Source organism: Podarcis pityusensis (assembly GCF_964106645.2).
Source record: "Podarcis pityusensis genome assembly, chromosome: 1".
In the NCBI taxonomy this organism is placed as follows: domain Eukaryota; kingdom Metazoa; phylum Chordata; class Lepidosauria; order Squamata; family Lacertidae; genus Podarcis; species Podarcis pityusensis.
The window spans coordinates 94,677,338-94,694,417 of record NC_138028.1 but is presented as its reverse complement, the minus strand read 5'-3'; the positions used below and the strand labels follow the sequence as shown (position 1 = coordinate 94,694,417).

The following is a 17,080-nucleotide window of genomic DNA, read 5'->3' as shown; positions in this document are numbered from 1 at the left end:
CTGGCCAGAGACAAAAGTGGGCCAAGCAATGGATGCAACTCTTTGTGCCTTGGTATTGTAGACCATGTTCCAGCCAGGCAGAAGCACTTAAGGAGGGCTCTGAGCAGGGCTGGTCAAGGGCTGAACAGGGTGGTCTGAAGGCTGCATTTGGCCCCTGCAGTCGTGGTTCCCCACCCATTTAATATGGAGGAAGCAATACGTACAACAGTTTATAGAAAGAGAAGAAATGAGCCTTCCCACCACCTCATCTAGTGTGCCCCTTTTATATCATAGAATTGCAGACTTGTTTTAAAACAGCGCAGGGGAAATTGGGGGTGGTGAGGCAAGGAGGGAGAAAAACGAGGGAGCAGCAGTAATTTGGTTGCTGGCCAACCACTTGAGGAAACAATGAAAACTTCCAAACGCAACTGCTGACCAGGAGCTTCTACAACCAGCTGACATGGCTGAAGAGCATCCATTTTTATGGCATCTTGTAGGGAAGAAAGAGGCTCATTGGCCCACTTAGAGGTGACCAGAGGGCAAGCATTTAATGTGACATTTTAAATTCACATCCTTCAAGACTGCCAGTCAAATGCCCCCAAACACCAGGGCACCTCAACTCCCTGCCTCTTAAATCTTCATTTAATGAGCTGCTGTATTCCCACCCAACCTTTTTCACAACTTTGATGCCAAAGCATTATCTAATGAAGCAACTTCCACAGTTGATGTACAATGGAAAGGCATTTCTGCACGCCAAATATAAGTCCTAAGGTTCTGGACGGTAAAAACGCATACAAAGTTCTAATGAGGAATGAATTCATCGGCTCAGAACCGCTTGTTCCAGGACCTGGAAAAGCCAATGAAGGAAGCTGGAACACCTGTAATTAAAAAAAGCCATGGGACAACCTTAACAAAAAGAAACAGCTGAGCAGAAAGTGGGATGAAGATGCTTTCAGTATTGTCCGGAAAAACCACGTCTCCTAAGTTAACACTAGTGCAAGTCACTATAAACAAATAAAATAACAACCCAAGACTACTGATTCACAGCACGGACAGCTTATTACTCCATTAAAGCAACATAAATCTTTGTCTAGAAACGGGCTGCTACACCCATCCACACCCCACTTGCATTGCAAAGCAACCCCGTTGAACTGACCCGATAACGGTTTCAATGCCACCAGGGATGCATGTTACCGTCAGCTGCTACACATACAGTATGTAGAGTGGGACTCTGACTGCTAGCTCTGATGTGTTGTCTCATATCTTGAGGACAAACGCTGTAACCCTGGCCAGATCAGATCCTGACTGCTGAATGGATTAAATGGTGCAAAAATGTTTTGAGACCACAGACGTGCTCGTTGAATCTGAAGATACAGCATAGACATTTAGAAGTAGTAGCATTATTTGATTACTGTTAGGATATTAGATACGGAACCTGTCTTGATACATACCACAGGACCATTTAGACCACAATCTGCAGTTTCCTTTTGGGCTACTCTGCCTATACAATTTAGAAGGGGCATATCAAGGCAAGTATCAGGCTGTGGCCTACAATCATAAGAAGCATGAATACATTCTCTACATGTACCGGAAGATGTTCTTGGGGACTGTACTAATAATAATTCCCCCCACCCTTTCCTCTTACACTTTGCTTGAGTTCAGAAAGACAATTTTGAAAGTTTGGGTAAAAAAAACAATTTACAGGGAAACCTGGGGAGTAATGACCGCTGTGCACGATTTACAATTTCCCGTAATTTAACTGCTGTCATACAAAATCTTGGGAGGAGTTTAAAAAGCAGTTTGGGAGTTCTGCAAGGGCAATCTTTGAAAAGCTAACTAAAGAACATTCAGGTGCATGCAAAGAGCACTCCTTTGGGTCACAATGTTGTGTAACACATGAATCGTCTGAAAGGCTTTCAAAACGCTGCAGAGGGAGGAAGAATCAGGCAGAAGGCAAACAAGGATTCTGTCGAAGGTAACAAACTCAGGCAGCAAAAAAAATTCAGTAATGGGCTGGCCTTAAGCCATTGTTACCATGGAGGATGGAAAGACAGAAATGCAATTGTTCCTTTCAAGAGTTTGACATGGATCTGAGCTGTCTTCATCTGGTATAGAAAAGTGAACACTGGCACCAGATGTAACACAATCGTATAGGACACCCACGTTTCTTTGTTGTAAGTCACTGTGAGCATGATTTTTTGTGTGTGTGGAAAAGCGGCATACGAAGAAAATTGAATGAATGAATGGCATTCCAGTCAGGGCGCTATGAAAGCAAATGTATCTGAATGTCTCTTCCAGAGAGTTGTGCTTGCTTCGGTGGGGGCTGGTCTATGGGGGCAATGGAACATTGGACAATCAAGCCTTCTGACTTACATCCAGTCCAGGGGGTGGCCCTGCCTATCTGCTTCCTCCTCTTCAGTCTCAGAGGTCCCCTTGCAGAACTCAGCAGTGAGGAGGATGGGGACAAAACTAGAATTAGTCGGCTCACCTAGTCATTGCCTCTGGTTCTGCCTTCTCTCCCCCCCCCCCCCAGTCCCAATGGGACACCAGATACCACTGACTCCATTCACATGCTATCCTTTCAAAATCAAGCCTGCAGCTGCAAGATCAAGAAACATCTCTCCTTGAAAAGTAGCCAGCTGACCCTATTTATAAGCAAAAACCCAGTGAGGACAAGAATCGAGAGATCCAATGTGACCGAAGAGCTGAGGCGGAGAGAGAGGTGGAGTATTACTCCTCACAATTTTATGCAGGTCTAGAGGAGAAACTTCCCAGTGATCAGACACCTAAGCGCTACCTGCTTTTCTTTGGCAAGCAACAGGGTAGCTACCACACTATCATGGGAGAAGCAAAAGAGCTGGGAGAGAACAACACCACCAGCCATAGGCAAGTGATCCCTTATGTTCTCTAACATGCCCCTCCCTTGCTAAACTGCGCCAAGGCTGCTACTCGGGAGTAGCAAAGCGTAGCTCCTCTCCAGATATTCTGAAAAATGTCAACGTATTTCCACAGGGTTGCTTTCCACATTTTTGTCTGCTTTCAAGACGCGAAATTCAGCAGGGAGGGCTAAGCTTGTACTGTGCTGCCAGGGGGGGCCAAGCAGAAGGAGGGGGTGCAGTTGTTTGGGGACCTGGAAGATAACGACAGTCATGGTGAGAGAACTGTAAGCCTCCGTGACTGTGCCCTTGCAATGGAAATCCTGTGGGGATCCAGCCTCTTTGCTTTTAACAGATACCACCGATATTTTCCGACTTCCCTCCACAACCACAAAATCCAGAAATACACAAACACACACCCTCCAGCCCCAGACAGATCCTTGTGCAGTGCACACAAGGAAGACCCAGAGCTCTGGCAGCTGTAACTTGACAGGCCACCTGTTCATATTGTAAGATGCCCATATAGTTGTTACATTCTCACTCATCATTTCTTCAAACGAACCCCAGCTGCTTTACATACAAACATGGAGGAGGCCAGGTTTCAGCACCTTCCTTTGTCTACAATGAACAACCCATAAAACATACAAGAACATACGAGAAGTTAAACAGAATAAAGCCTCTTTATAAATAAAAAAAGTTGCAAAACAAAAATCTTTTGTAAATAGTTTCTGCATTTTTAACCCATCACTACTGGGACAGAAGGGTTACGTGACGCTTGTTTGAAGATACATACCTATGTTATTTTTCTATTTATATTCTGTATGGATATACTGCTGCAAAATGAGAGACATGAAAATGTATACTGCTTACCATTGATGTTTTCTGCACTGCCCCAATTGTGCCTTGGGAGTTTTAACCAGTTACTATCCTGCCTCATACTGGAACTTTAATGCATCCTGTTGCTATCTTGTACAAAGTGTAACCAGGATATATATCTATGAAATGGAAGCACTGGTACTAGCGAAGCCCTGCTATTTATTTTCTTTCTTATTCGCAGTAAAAAAAAAAGTTCTTTCTAAAGTTCCTTTGCATTTTATCCTAGTTCGGTTGTTTGAGGCACATTTTCTCCCCTTGCGAAACACCAAGTTCCAGGGAGGGAGGGAATCCTAAGGCCAATAGAGATTCCCCTGCACTAATATTTATTGTTTTTATTTAATATTTATTTGATATTATTTTTATTTAATAGGCTAGTCACCTGGCCTCTGAGCTTCTTCTAAGGAAGGGGTGAGCCATTATTTTATTTTATTTTATTTTATTTATTTTATTTTATTTTTTGAGACAGTGATGACTTTATTGAGAGGGGAGATGTTACTGAAACAGTCAAGTTTCTTCCAGCCTCTCTACTTCCTCAGAGGCAGATGGAACAAGAGAAGGCCTCCTACTGCAAGATACAGAGCCGAGTTGTAAGAAAATAAGAAATGGAACTCTGCCTTTACTCCTTTGATGCCATGTGAACCAACAAGTCTACCACGAGGTTGCTGTATCCATATTCATTGTCGTACCCGGAGACCAGCTTCACAAAGTGATCGTTGAGAGCAATGCCAGCAGCAGCATCAAAGATGGAGGAGTAGGTATCACCACTGAAGTCACAGGAGACAGCCTGGTCCTCGGTGTATCCCAGGATACCCTTCATAGGGCCGTCGGCAGCTGCCTTCACAACCTTCTTAATGTCATCATACTTGGCTGGTTTCTCCAAGTGGCATGTTAAGTCCACGACAGAAACATTGGGAGTTGGGACGCGGAAAGCCATCCCGGTGAGTTTTCCATTCAGCTCAGGGATGACCTAGCCAACAGCCTTCGCTGCACCTGTGGATGCTGGGATGATGTTCTGAGCAGCTCCTCTGCCATCTCGCCACAGTTTCATTCTTGGCTTAAGATAGGGAGGAAACACTGTCAGGGAACCTTTACTGATCCATACAATGACCTAGGATATCTCGAGGCAACAAAAGTCACTTCATTCTCTATTTTAAAAAGCTATAGCAGGAAAAAGCGAAGAAGCAAAAGAGGAAAGGCAACGATTGCCTTCCCTCTTCATCGCTTTTCTTTTTAGCCACTACCTCAAAAGAATGCAACATGTCGAAGACACCATCTCCTACTTAGGAGATGCAGAATTTTGATGAGCTTATTTGGCACATGGCTTCAAGTGAGTTCATTTAAATTCTTGCACTGAAGCTTAACCTCTGCAGGTAAAGCTTTCAAACACTCCCTAGGTATTTGCACTGGATTTTTTTGATTTTTTTCAATTCCACTAGTTTCCATTATGCAAAGCTTTCCCTTTCAAAGTCTTAGGATCTAGCGAGCGCTTAATTTGAAGCAGGATTTATGGGGGGGGGGAATGTTTTATAATCACCCCTAAGATCAACACACCCAACAACTGTAATTTAATACAACGAAATAGACACGAAATACCCCAGCTATATTTGCATCCATTGTAGGCAAGTATTGGTTATGTTTTGTAAATTAATAAATACATGTTACTTAGTGCTATTCTTATGGAAAAAGAGGCGCCGGAATTCACCGTGAATGCCTCCCTTGTTCTCTTATAATGGCAATGGCATCCACCTGAGAGGTGCCAGAACTGAGTTCAGGTGAGTTCCAGCGGGGGGGGGGGGAGCCCTGATGTTAGCACTCAGTACTGACCATATTTATTCCTACAAAAGCCCCATCAGTTTCAGCCACACCTGCTTCTGCATATGTATTCTTAAGGAAGCTGTACAGCCTGATCCTATGCATGCACCCTCACAAGTAACAGTGCAATGGCAGTTGCTCCCAAGTAAACATGCAGATGACTTTTTCTGTGATCAATATCTTTAACGACCGAATTGCAATGAATGCACACTATTTCAGCAAACCAGATCAGTTTTACACAAACAGAACTAAATTAACAGCATGAAGAAGATTCCACATCCATGATCTGCAGGGAATAGATTCAGGTTAGCATATAATAAAGAGGATTAACATACAGGAGAAGCAAGCTAGGAGTTTCCCCTGGCTTTTTGCTTAACATCAGTCCAGCAAATATTTGTCTGCGCAGCCTTTGGCATTTCGTCGGGCATAGAGAACACAGGCCCCTTGGGTTAAACCAGTTCACTAATGGTTATTCATAAAGGCATCACTATTTTTCCTTGCACCTGCAAAGCAAAAGCACAGGCTGTGCTGACACCTTGTGGCTTTTGCCGCAGACAAATCCGCTTCTCCCTGCAGAGTAAAATTGCATTGGTCTTTCTTCAAAAGCAACTAGTGTGTCTGTCTGTCACAGTCGTGCTTGCTGAAATTCCAGAAACGGCTGTCGGCAAACCATGTGCTTGTCACTCGGAGAACAGCTGCAAGGTGACACTTACGACACGAGTAAACCAAACTGAATGGGACAGTCGCACCAACTCAAGTAGAGGACAAGCGTCCTGATGTGCTAGGCGGCTAAATGGGGGGGGGGGGTAAGGAGTCTCTGCCCCTTACCTTTGCAGAAAAATAGCATGCTAGCACACAGCTCAGACAACACAAGGAGCTGAAAATCCCTCGCCTAACAAGACTCCCAATGCTCTCTTTGCTCTGTGACCCTGTCACTGGGTGCATATCCATCAGTTCAAAGCAGCTGGTGACAGGGAGATTAAAAACTGCAGGGTTTTGGGTGAGAAGAGGATGTATACAGAAACTTTGTCTCTTGCCTCCTGCACCCCGTAGTTCATCCACAACTCCCCCAACGTGTCTCTTACATTCCTTGGGCACCAAAGAAATCTCTCACTTTGCTTCCCAATCACTGCTTTATCTCTTCTATGTAATAAAAATCAAAACTCTTTCCAAGCCCTTCTGTGTTTTCCTCAAATCCATCATCACAGAAGTGCAAGGCAGTGTCACCCAGGTTCAGAAGGATATACGTTCTTTCTGCATTTGTGACTTTTCGTCCAAAGAGTTTTGGCCCCCCTGTAGGCATGGTTTTCTCACCGGCTACAAATTTTTTATCCTCCTGACCATTTCTCCTACAGTCAATTCAATTCAGCACTCTAGAAACCATAAATTTGCTTTTTAACCTTGAAGCCAAGAGCAGCTACACATTTGTGTTCTCCCTACGATAAAAGATGTTTCCCTTATGACCATGGCAGAGTCATCCACTTCTCTACATGGCAGTATATCTAAATGCTTGCAGTGACATGAAAACAGGTTCAATTCACATGTTACTTTGGTAGCAGAGATTATTTTATCTGCAATCGCTTGCACTTCCAAATCACCACCAACACCCCACATTCTTGAAGCATCGTGATTGATCTAACCCTGTAAGGTATCTGCCACAAGCTGAACTGCACAGCACACACAAGGAGATGCATCTGTTTCCATTTCAGGTATTAACTTAATCAAATATTCAGAAGTTAGTTATTCGTGCATCTGGAATCCCTCATAAAATCTGAATGAGTTATAAAACACATTTATTTCAATTGGGACTAAATTCTAAGGAAGCCTAGGCATTTTCACACCCACCATTTTGCAGAAAAGAAAATTGGAAGGCACAGTTTATGCATTCCCAAAGGCCAAAAATTACTTGGGGTTTCTGATGTTCCAGCCATCATCTTGTATTGCAGTTCAAAACGTTATACCTCAGAGCTCCACCAGTACTTTTTTTGCTGCCTGCCAACCAAAGCTTATCACTACACAATTTCGAACTATGTATTTCTGACTCCTTCTGTAAGCAGAAATGAGGCACTCAGCTTGTAGAGGAAAGAGGATGGGGTAGAAATCTAAAATTAAAATGTTTCAATGTTAGTGTTTCTCCATACCTTTGGGGGCGGGGAGTCATTTTAAAGAGCTAGTGAAAACACACAATAATCAGTACTTCAGAAAGTCGTAATTCAGAAGTATCATTGCCAGGAATAAAACAGAGACCCTATTGTTAAAGCTCACTCAAACAATGAAGTGCCCCTGCTTTTGCACTGGAGAATTCCTGAAACAGCAGCAGCATTAACTTTTCTCTCAAGAGTTTCTTTATATATTTCCAGATTTCTTACACTGCGCAATACAACTGGACAATGTGGGAACACTAGGCACAGAGTGGAACAACTGTAATAACCTTCAAAAAGAGCCAGTGCACAATGGACAAAGTGCATCAAAAAAGAAAGAAACGCTACCAGGTTCTGAAAATATCTGAACCACACCTGTACCTCTCTTCTTTAAAGAACACCACAAAACGGAAGCTACAGACTTTAAATTTGCAAGGCATTTATGTTACTATCCACCTCTTAAATACGCATTCTGGTCTCCAAATGGCTATCCCTTAAGACCAAAGTATATTCTATTATTCTAACAGAGAAAATAATCCCAACATGCCTTGGGATGGCCACTGACCAAATGGCAACACACCACCTTGTTGGAAGCCCCAGTAACCAGCCAATATGGTGCAAGGAATTTTACTGCATATCTACACCCAATCAGAAAACCAAGGAAGGAGAGCAGGTGTAAAATTCCCATCACAGAAGGGGCTGCTAGAAATTATTGACTCTGCAAGTGGTTCTATGCCCTCCAGGGTAAATGACTGGCTAGTAGGGGGCAGGTTCAACTACAAGGAAGCTTCTTCTTCTGCCCCAAATCTACTCTAGTGGGTCAGGAGAACCCACAGAACAACATGTGATGGTGGGGGGGGGAAGAGGAGCTCGTTCCGTAAGGCAAGCCGAAATACTTATGGTGATGGAACAATCTCCTCAGTGCTACAAGGAATTCCACCCTATTTCCAAAAAGAACAAACAAAATTCTCCATTTGCTGCCCACAAATCCACCAAGCATCACCCCTGTGCTTTACAAGAACGTATTTCACTTAGAACTCTAGCCATCCCTTTAAAAAAAAAGCATTTTGTCTGCAAGGCTGAAGAAATGAATTTGAATATGGAACATGAAAGATTTGGCATGAGTTAGTGCTAATGGATCAGTCACACCTGTTCCTTTATTATTTTCCTCACAGAAAAGGATCTTTGAGAGTGAGCTCTGAGGGAGGAACTGGCTATGGTGTGACAAGATTTTGAACAGCAGCCATTCTGACAAAACCCCACAGGATTCCCAGCCCCAGCAGTAATGACTCACTTGTGATAAATAATCCTTTATTTCAGAAGTTTCCAAGTTTGTACACAACACTTCCCACCCCCCGCCCCGTGAAATTTTTCAGATTTGTAGCAATAACATATAACCATTCAGCAGCAAGTACCCATTTACATTTTATCCAGAAGACACAGAAAGGATTTTTTTACAAAGGGAAAAGAATGGAAAATTAGCTTACATATATATTTGGGTTGTGTACAGAAAAAACCCACCTCATAGGATAGGCTTGGCTATGGCTTCGTAGCTCAGATTAGCATCATATTTTGCCTCAGATCCAAGGCAGAGCTCATCTTGCCATATTTCCCAAAGTCTGAGATGTCTTCCCCTTGAACAGAATTATAAAAAAAATAGCCCAATATATTTCCTAAGTCTTGAAGTCAGCCAGCTTCACCTCAGACTCAAGCTGCCTTGGATTCTAAGGAGGTCCAAGTACCTCCAAGGAAGAGATTTTTGCCTCTGACTTGCATCTCATCCAAGGCCAAGGCACAGCCCTAATAAAATACTGGTGTTAGTTAATTACATTTTACATCTTGTCCACAGCCAACATTTCACATTTTAAAAATGTATGGTGGATTGGTATGTTTCCACTGTAAAACACTTCCCATACGATTTGTGAGTAGGGGCTTGTGTTTGAAAAGAACTGAAGATAGCAACTGTATGAAAAGCAGGGTTTGTTGTTCCTGAAAACAAAATTCATAATACTTATAATATACAGCTTTTTAAGGTTTAAGAATTTATAAAGCCTCACAAAACAAGCAGCAGGGGAATCTTCTCCCAAGTTGCAAAGTCTTCACCAGGTAGCAACAGGATTGGCTTTATATTTCCTGTAATCATCCATGCAGAAAAATGCAAGCTCCGTTTCATTTGCTGAAAGGAAAAATATTGAGCGTGTTTGGTGAAAACATTAATTTTCAAGCCACAGAACGTTAGATTAACATTAATTAGAATCACAGATGGTGCTGAATACTCTATGGTTCAAGGCTATTGCTAGTTATTCGCTTGTTTGTTTTTACATCAGATCCAAATAGCAAGAATGCGCTTAGTACACCCCACCCCACCCCCAAAAGCGTACTACAGCCAGGGGCAAGAACAGCACCCTTGTTAAAAGGCACCATTTTAAAACAAGGGCTTGCAAATGAAACCATTTGCAGAGCATTCCATAAATAAATCCAGTGCTTCTCTTCAGAATACATGGGGAAATAACAAAGTTCCTCATTCTGTTCCGCAGGAGGGGGGATATCCCCCTGAAATTAACCTGTAGCCATAATAATTTAATACTTAGAGGATGAGTAGAATATTTTACAGATCACTTTACATTCTCCCTCATGACCCATAAAAAAAACGTGTGTCTGAGGGAGCTAATTTTTTTGCCCTGCCAATGATTAATTCATGAGGCTTCAACAATATGCAAAGTGAAAGACACAAATTGGCTTCTCCAGCAATACCTTCAAATGCCTCTAATTATCCACAGGGGATATGGCAGAGCTGAAGGACCCGCAAAGGTTCAGAGCAGCCACAATTCTTCCCACCAGCGGGTCAAGGACTTCCTCTTCTAAAACAGTAAGTCAGCAACATTACTAATTCTGAGCGGGGGATGGAGCTGACAGAAAGCCATCACAATTAAGAAACATCGGATTCTTTTGAAGTGGCAAGCCACGACTAAGTTCCACCGGTTTTATTTTTTTTTAATAAACTAAACCAGAAGTTAATGAAGTCTGCCTGTGTAATGCAAAACAGGAGCGAGGGACGGCAACTCTGAATATTGGCTAGGATGCCTGCGGAAACTGGAGGCAAGGGAAAGTGAGGAAGATACAGCAGCAGTTCCCAAACTTTTTTGCCCTCCCCCCTGGACCTCTTAAAAATGGTTGAGGGTCTTGGTGGGTCACTTAATCGTATTTTTTCTTCCTTTTTTCACAATTGTAACGTGCTGTGTTGTAATTCTTAATTGCATTTCTATTGCTTCTTTTATTTCTTATATGGCGTTTTATTGAATGCCATAAAATTCTACAGCATTCAAATTCTAAATGTTCCTCACAGGCCCGCTGCAAACCCTCTGAATGAAGCTCGTGGACCACAGTTTGGGAACCTCTGTCATTCAATATACAGTGGTACCTTGGGTTAAGAATTTAATTCGTTCTGGAGGTCCGTTCTTAACCTGAAACTGTTCTTAACCTCAAGTACCACTTTAGCTAATGGGGCCTCCCGCTGCCACCACACGATTTCTGTTCTCATCCTGAAGCAAAGTTCTTAACCCGAGGTACTATTTCTGGGTTAGCGGAGTCTGTAATCTGAAGCGTCTGTAACCTGAAGTGTCTGTAACCTGAGGTACCACTGTACTTGCAAAACAAATGGGAGATGGTGGGATGATGCCTTAAGTCAAGGCGGACCACTGGTCCATTTAGCTCAGTATTGTCGGCAGCAGCTCTCGCAAGGTTTCTGGCAGAGCTTCTTCACATGCTGGGGATTGAATCTTCTGCAAGCCACCCTGAGACCTCTGGGGATAGGGCAGAATATAAATTCAATAAATAAATAAAATAAACCTTCAACCTTCTGCATGCAAAGCAGATGCTCTACCACTGAGTTCCAGCCCTTCCCCACGAGACAGTTAAGCCTCATTTATCAGACAATTGTTGCCAATTAAAAAAAAGTTAATTCTCCCAAGCACTTCCAGGTATAGGGCCTGTTTCTACAGGGTGAGTCCTTTAAAAGAGGCCCCATGGATACAGAGTACACATGTTCCACGGGGCCTCTTTTAAAAGACTCACCCTGTATATAACATTTCACTCCTGGGTTTATAACCTGGGAGAAATAAGCAGCAAGCTTCAGGTTCACACACTGACCCCCACTGTCCACTCCCTCAAGAACCACATTTCTTTGAATGCAGGATCTTTCTGGTTTAGTTACTAGAGCCTTCTTGTGACAAGGAGACTGTCGTCTTCAAAAGCAACTACTCTACTCTGAACTTTAAAATGGTAAGCGCAATGCCGGTGGTGAACAAAAGAGGTTCAAAGACTCTCTCAAGGCAAATCTTTTAAAATGTAGTATAAACACCAAAAACTGGGAAACACTGGCATGCAAGCGCTCCAGTTGGGGAACAGCCTTTACCAAAGGTGTCATGGGTTTTGAAGATGCTCAAACTCAGAATGAAAGGGAGAAACGTGCTAAGAGGAAGGCACGCTTGGCAAACCCTTACCGTGATCAACTCCCACCCGGAAATCTATGTCCCTGCTGTGAAAGGACATGTGGATCCAGAACTGGCCTCCACGGTCACTTATGGACTCACTGTTAAAACTGTGTTTATGGAAGACAATCTTACTTGGCTACAAGTGATCGCCAAAGAAGCAGCAGCAGCAGCACAGATTGAGAAGTGGGTAACTTGTGGCACTCCTGATGCTGCCGCCCTGGTTTCTGGCCAAGCATGTTGGGCTTTTAGGAGTTGGGAGTCCAACAGCAGCTGGAAGGCTGCAGGTTTCTGCACCCCTGCCATAAAGGAAGGATGCATTTCCCAACTTCAGAAAGTAGAGAACGCAAAGGTCCATATCCCCTCCTCTGTATCTTCTTGGGCTACATCACTAGCCAAACCAAAATAGTAAAAAGGGGCAGTGATGACAGCCCTCTGTATCTGACTCAATTCAATCATAGAGTCTTTTTAAAAGTGCCCAAGTCTCTTAGCTTTTCAATTTAATTGTTCAATTTAATTGTTCAATTCAAATTCAATTCATTAAGTGTTTCACCAGCTGAGAACCCCATTCTTGGGGAGGGTTGAACATAATTCTTCCACTTCATGAAGCAAAATTTCTATGGTCCAAATATTCAGGCAAAAGGTATACAGCTTCCTTTAATGCTTGCCTCCTACATCTCCACCATGAGAAGACTGGCCTAAGAAAGCCAATCTCACAAGACAGCAAAAAAGCATTTAGGTCAGGCAACCCCCAAACTCGGCCCTCCAGATGTTTGGGGACTACAATTCCCATCATTCCTGACCACTGGTCCTGTTAGCTAGGGATGATGGGAGTTGTAGTCTCAAAACATCTGGAGGGCCGAGTTTGGGGGTGTCTGATTTAGGTTCTTACAGGACTCATCTGTTCCAGGGCTTTCATTGAGACTATACCTACATAGCAGCTGCCCATGTTTCTGGTTCAGTGCAGATGAAAAGAATTCTGGAGCTCCCCACCCCCCACCCCATGGAAAGTTTTCCATTTCCATAAGTTCATTAGCAACAATGAATGGATGCCAATTGCAAATACGGGAACTGGCAACTTCAAAGTGGTTGGATTTGCTTACAAAATCCAAGCAGCATCAGCATGTGAAGTCAGGTCACTCTCTAGGGCGCCATAACATTTTGCAATGATAATTACCCTGTACAAATTAGCCGAATATGCAAATTAGCCTAAATGAGCCAATTCAAACATTTCTGGAAAGCCCACATCCCTATTATTCTGTTTATAACCACAGTCATTCCCTCCATTCCTGATGTTTACACTGTGAGTGCCATTGCTTATGCAGCCAAAACGCTACTGTCAGAGGGCAAGAAAGGGGTGGGAGGAGGGGGACTGAAAAGTTTGAAGACGTGCAAAAAGCTTTAGGAAGGGAGAGAGAAGCTCTGAGGGGGATAAGAGCCCAAAGCAATCCAATGAGGGCTGGGTATGCTCAGAGACTATGGAATGCTGACTGTCGGAGAGAGGCAGGAAAAACTGGAGAGATGGGATGGAGCAGCCACCTCCATGCTGTAACATTTTGCTGCAAATCCCACCGGTGTTCCACTAAACAGCTGCTTTAGAACACTTCTAAGAAACAAAGGAAATTTTCCCTTACAGTAGCAAAAGCATATTTCTGCCAGGAGAAAGAGGCCAGCCGTGCTGGCTTCAACATATCATTGTCTCATAATGAAGCTCCCCTATAGGTGCAGAGCTTTTAACAACACTGCATCAGCTTTCCAGTCAGGTGCCCTCCTCGTGTTTTGCACTACAACTCCCATGATCCCCCACCAGCAAGAGCTAAGGATGATGGAGAGTTGTAGTGCCAAACATCTGGAAATACCAGGTTGGGATCTTATCAACCCCCAAAATTAATTGAATGCAGAAATGCCCTAACACACCTTACTGATTTAATATTTAAAATCTCTTCATCATGTAATACATTTGATTGCTGAATATGTAAGCAAGTGTATAAAGATATAAAACAAGCACCTTTAGCTGTACTGCTGGTTAAGTGTTTAATGGTTCTTGTATTTGTACTTGTTTAAAAACCCAATAAAATTTTGTTTTAAAATACATATATTTAAAATCTCAGCAGTTAACTGGGAAGCTTGCTGGTCCAGTAAAAAAAAGACCAGAACCTAGCTCTCCTCATGCCATCAGTAAGCCTGAGTAGTTTGACTACCTCACAGGCCAGCCAGAGTATCAACCCAAAAGCTTACTTTTCTTTTTCGTATAATGTGAATCGAATGAGATGTGATCGCTACCTGCTCAACAAATGTTTCAGAAGTTCAGCTGGCTTATGTGGAGCAAAAGTTTACACCCACCCAGCGGACACCTGGTTTGCCACACAACACTGTTACCTTGCATTTATCGCTGCATGACATGGCCTATGGCACTTCCCAATCGGGTAGCAAGCAAATGTGTTCCAATATTCCCTTTTTATACTTATATTCCCTCTCAAGTGATCTTGGTGACTCTCTAGAACTGCACATTATTGAACAGGCTCTCATTACTCCTCACTAGTTACACTGCTTAAATTTCCAACCGAAGCATCAGTGTAAACGTCGCTGAAAAGATGAGGCAGGCACGGTACGAATAACCAAGCTGTCAGTCATTTAAAATTACCTTCAACAGAATTCCAAGCATAACCTTTTTATTTCGCAGTGGGGGGGGGGAACGACAGAGGGAATACCCCCATTAGCATTCTGAAGAGAGGTACATGGGGCCCTCGAACCCAATGATTTGAATGTATGTTAAGCATACCCACACTGGTCCTCAATAATAGTCAGGTTGCGTACGGAACATCAGGTTTAGCATTTGCTTTTCAGCAGGCTATCCAAACATAATCAGCCAGGATAATGACAAGAACAACGAGCTGAGGCCTCAGTCAATCCCAGCCCACTACCAACCTACGCCAGCGGCTTTCAGGGTGCTGTCCTCTGCCAAAATGAGTTTGTCATCATCTTCTAAACTCACGACGAGTTCATTGGTCTAGAAATGGAGGGGGAGGAGGGGATGAAAATAAATACGGAGTAGTCAAATAACATTATACCCTACTAGAAGGCAGGCACCTTCCAGCATGAACAAATTAAATTTAGAGAGATTTAGGAGGGGAGTGAGCAGTCATAAGATGTACCTTAGAGCCATGCGCCTGGTGAAGAATCTTCATTGTATCTGAAAGAGATTGCTTGCTTTGAGATAGGTTTTTTGTTTCTTCTACTGGGCATTTAGCTATAATGCTCCATTCTAAGGTCTTGTGCATCACACCATACATTCTTCCCGCACATTTGTTACCTTGCAATATTTTTCTTCTTATTTTGCTTCTCTCAACTAGAATTGGACAGGCAGTATAACATCATCACAATCCTAGAAAATCCCTCCGAATTCAACAGAGACTTGTTCTTTACAAGCTCAAAAATACTAACGGAATCAGCTGTAGAAGGTTTATATACTTAGAAACATGCAATCTAATCTCACATCCATTAAGCCTTGAACACAAACGCCGAGCAGAATCCTTAAGACTACTCAAAAATACAAATAAATTAAAAACCCAGTTGACAGTATAGGCTGCAGAATTCAAGCCACAAAATGAATCTGAATTTCCAATCGCAGTTTTGATTAGTAGTTATATGGTTTAAAAGTAAAAACTCACACACACACAGAAAGCAGCTCCCTTTTTAAACTGTTAATCAGAAGTTGTGTGATACAAGATCATCTTTCTTCCTAATATAATCACAGTTTCCCAATCCGGATTGGAGGCAACCTCAGAATACATCCCTACTTGATAAACCTCTACTTGCAACAAACATGCTGAATTGTGCATGAAATATAAAAGCTGGTGGTGTTTGCTAAGGACACTCACTGAGGACCTTTTATACCAAACACAGAGAGGCCACATTACAACTGACTTTTTCTTTATCTTTGCAAAATAAGTGGCAATCACCTATTTAAAGTAATCTTAGTAAAAATATGAAACAACCACCATGTCTTGCAATTGCTATACTGTTGCTGAACGTCCAGCCTACCTATCGGTGTTTTCAGGAAAGTCATACCCTCAAGCTTTGAGCAGCATTTTATTTTAAAGTAGGTGTGCTTCAAATGGCTGCTTTTTTCTGATAATTGCACTCTGGTTTCTTATTATCAATACCTGCTGCTTTTGTAACCATGTTATGTTATGCATTAGCAAAGCAAGGCAAAAGGCAAATGTTCACAACCAAAAAACCACCCATCCATTAACTAAACTGCTGTTTTCTTGCCGACAGTTAGTGAAGAACTATAATGGATTGGGTGGGAGCGGGCGAAACCTGTCAGTTTTGGTTCTTAGTTTCTTATTTTTTCAATCTTAAATGCAGTTCTCCAAGATGCTGCAGCACTTCGCAATTTTTTCATAAAAAATTAAGTGCTATTTTAATTAAAATTTAGTGCTATTGTTTCATTAAAATTTTAATGCTATTTTCGCCTAATGTACACATTTTGCAAGGATTTTTTTCCTAATATGCTACTGTATGTTTTGCATGCTGTTTTCACTAATCTATTCATTTTTATACACATTTCCCCAGCTATGTACATGTTTGTAAACACTGGTTAGAGAACTTTGTTTCAGAAAATGCAAATTTGACACATTCAGCATTAAAGGCAAACTTAATTCAGTTTCTCCCCCTATCCCAAGACAGGACTGAACTGCAAAGCACTGGAACTCTACTATGCAACTAGGAACCACTACAAATGTCCCCTGTAACTCCTGAGTCAAGCCTAGATCTTCTTGACAACAAAAGCAGGAGAAACCTGCTGTTTAATTGTTGCTCCCTGAAAGTTTTCAAAATGTCAGATTCCAAGCTAAATATAATATATATACTATATTGCCAAATCAAATATATTTGATTTTGC

At 42.4% G+C, this 17,080-nt stretch overlaps 1 protein-coding gene across 5 annotated transcripts in view; it reads right to left on the bottom strand.

Annotated features, from left to right (window-relative positions):
• LOC308479111 (UPF0538 protein C2orf76 homolog) overlaps nucleotides 1-17,080 on the bottom strand; it is a 29,936-nt gene that overhangs the window by 8,413 nt on the left and 4,443 nt on the right. For 3 of the 5 annotated variants that reach the window (XM_081009583.1, XM_081009582.1, XM_081009584.1), the window contains 3 exons: nucleotides 15,330-15,367; nucleotides 15,107-15,184; nucleotides 9,742-9,860 (listed from right to left, as the gene is read on the bottom strand). In XM_081009583.1, coding sequence (XP_080865709.1) covers nucleotides 9,742-9,860; nucleotides 15,107-15,184; nucleotides 15,330-15,367 — 235 coding nt within the window. Of the gene's footprint in view, nucleotides 1-9,162; nucleotides 9,861-10,438; nucleotides 10,546-15,102; nucleotides 15,185-15,329; nucleotides 15,368-17,080 lie in introns of those variants that run through there. The other 2 variants (XM_081009585.1, XM_081009581.1) reach the window with 2 other exon arrangements.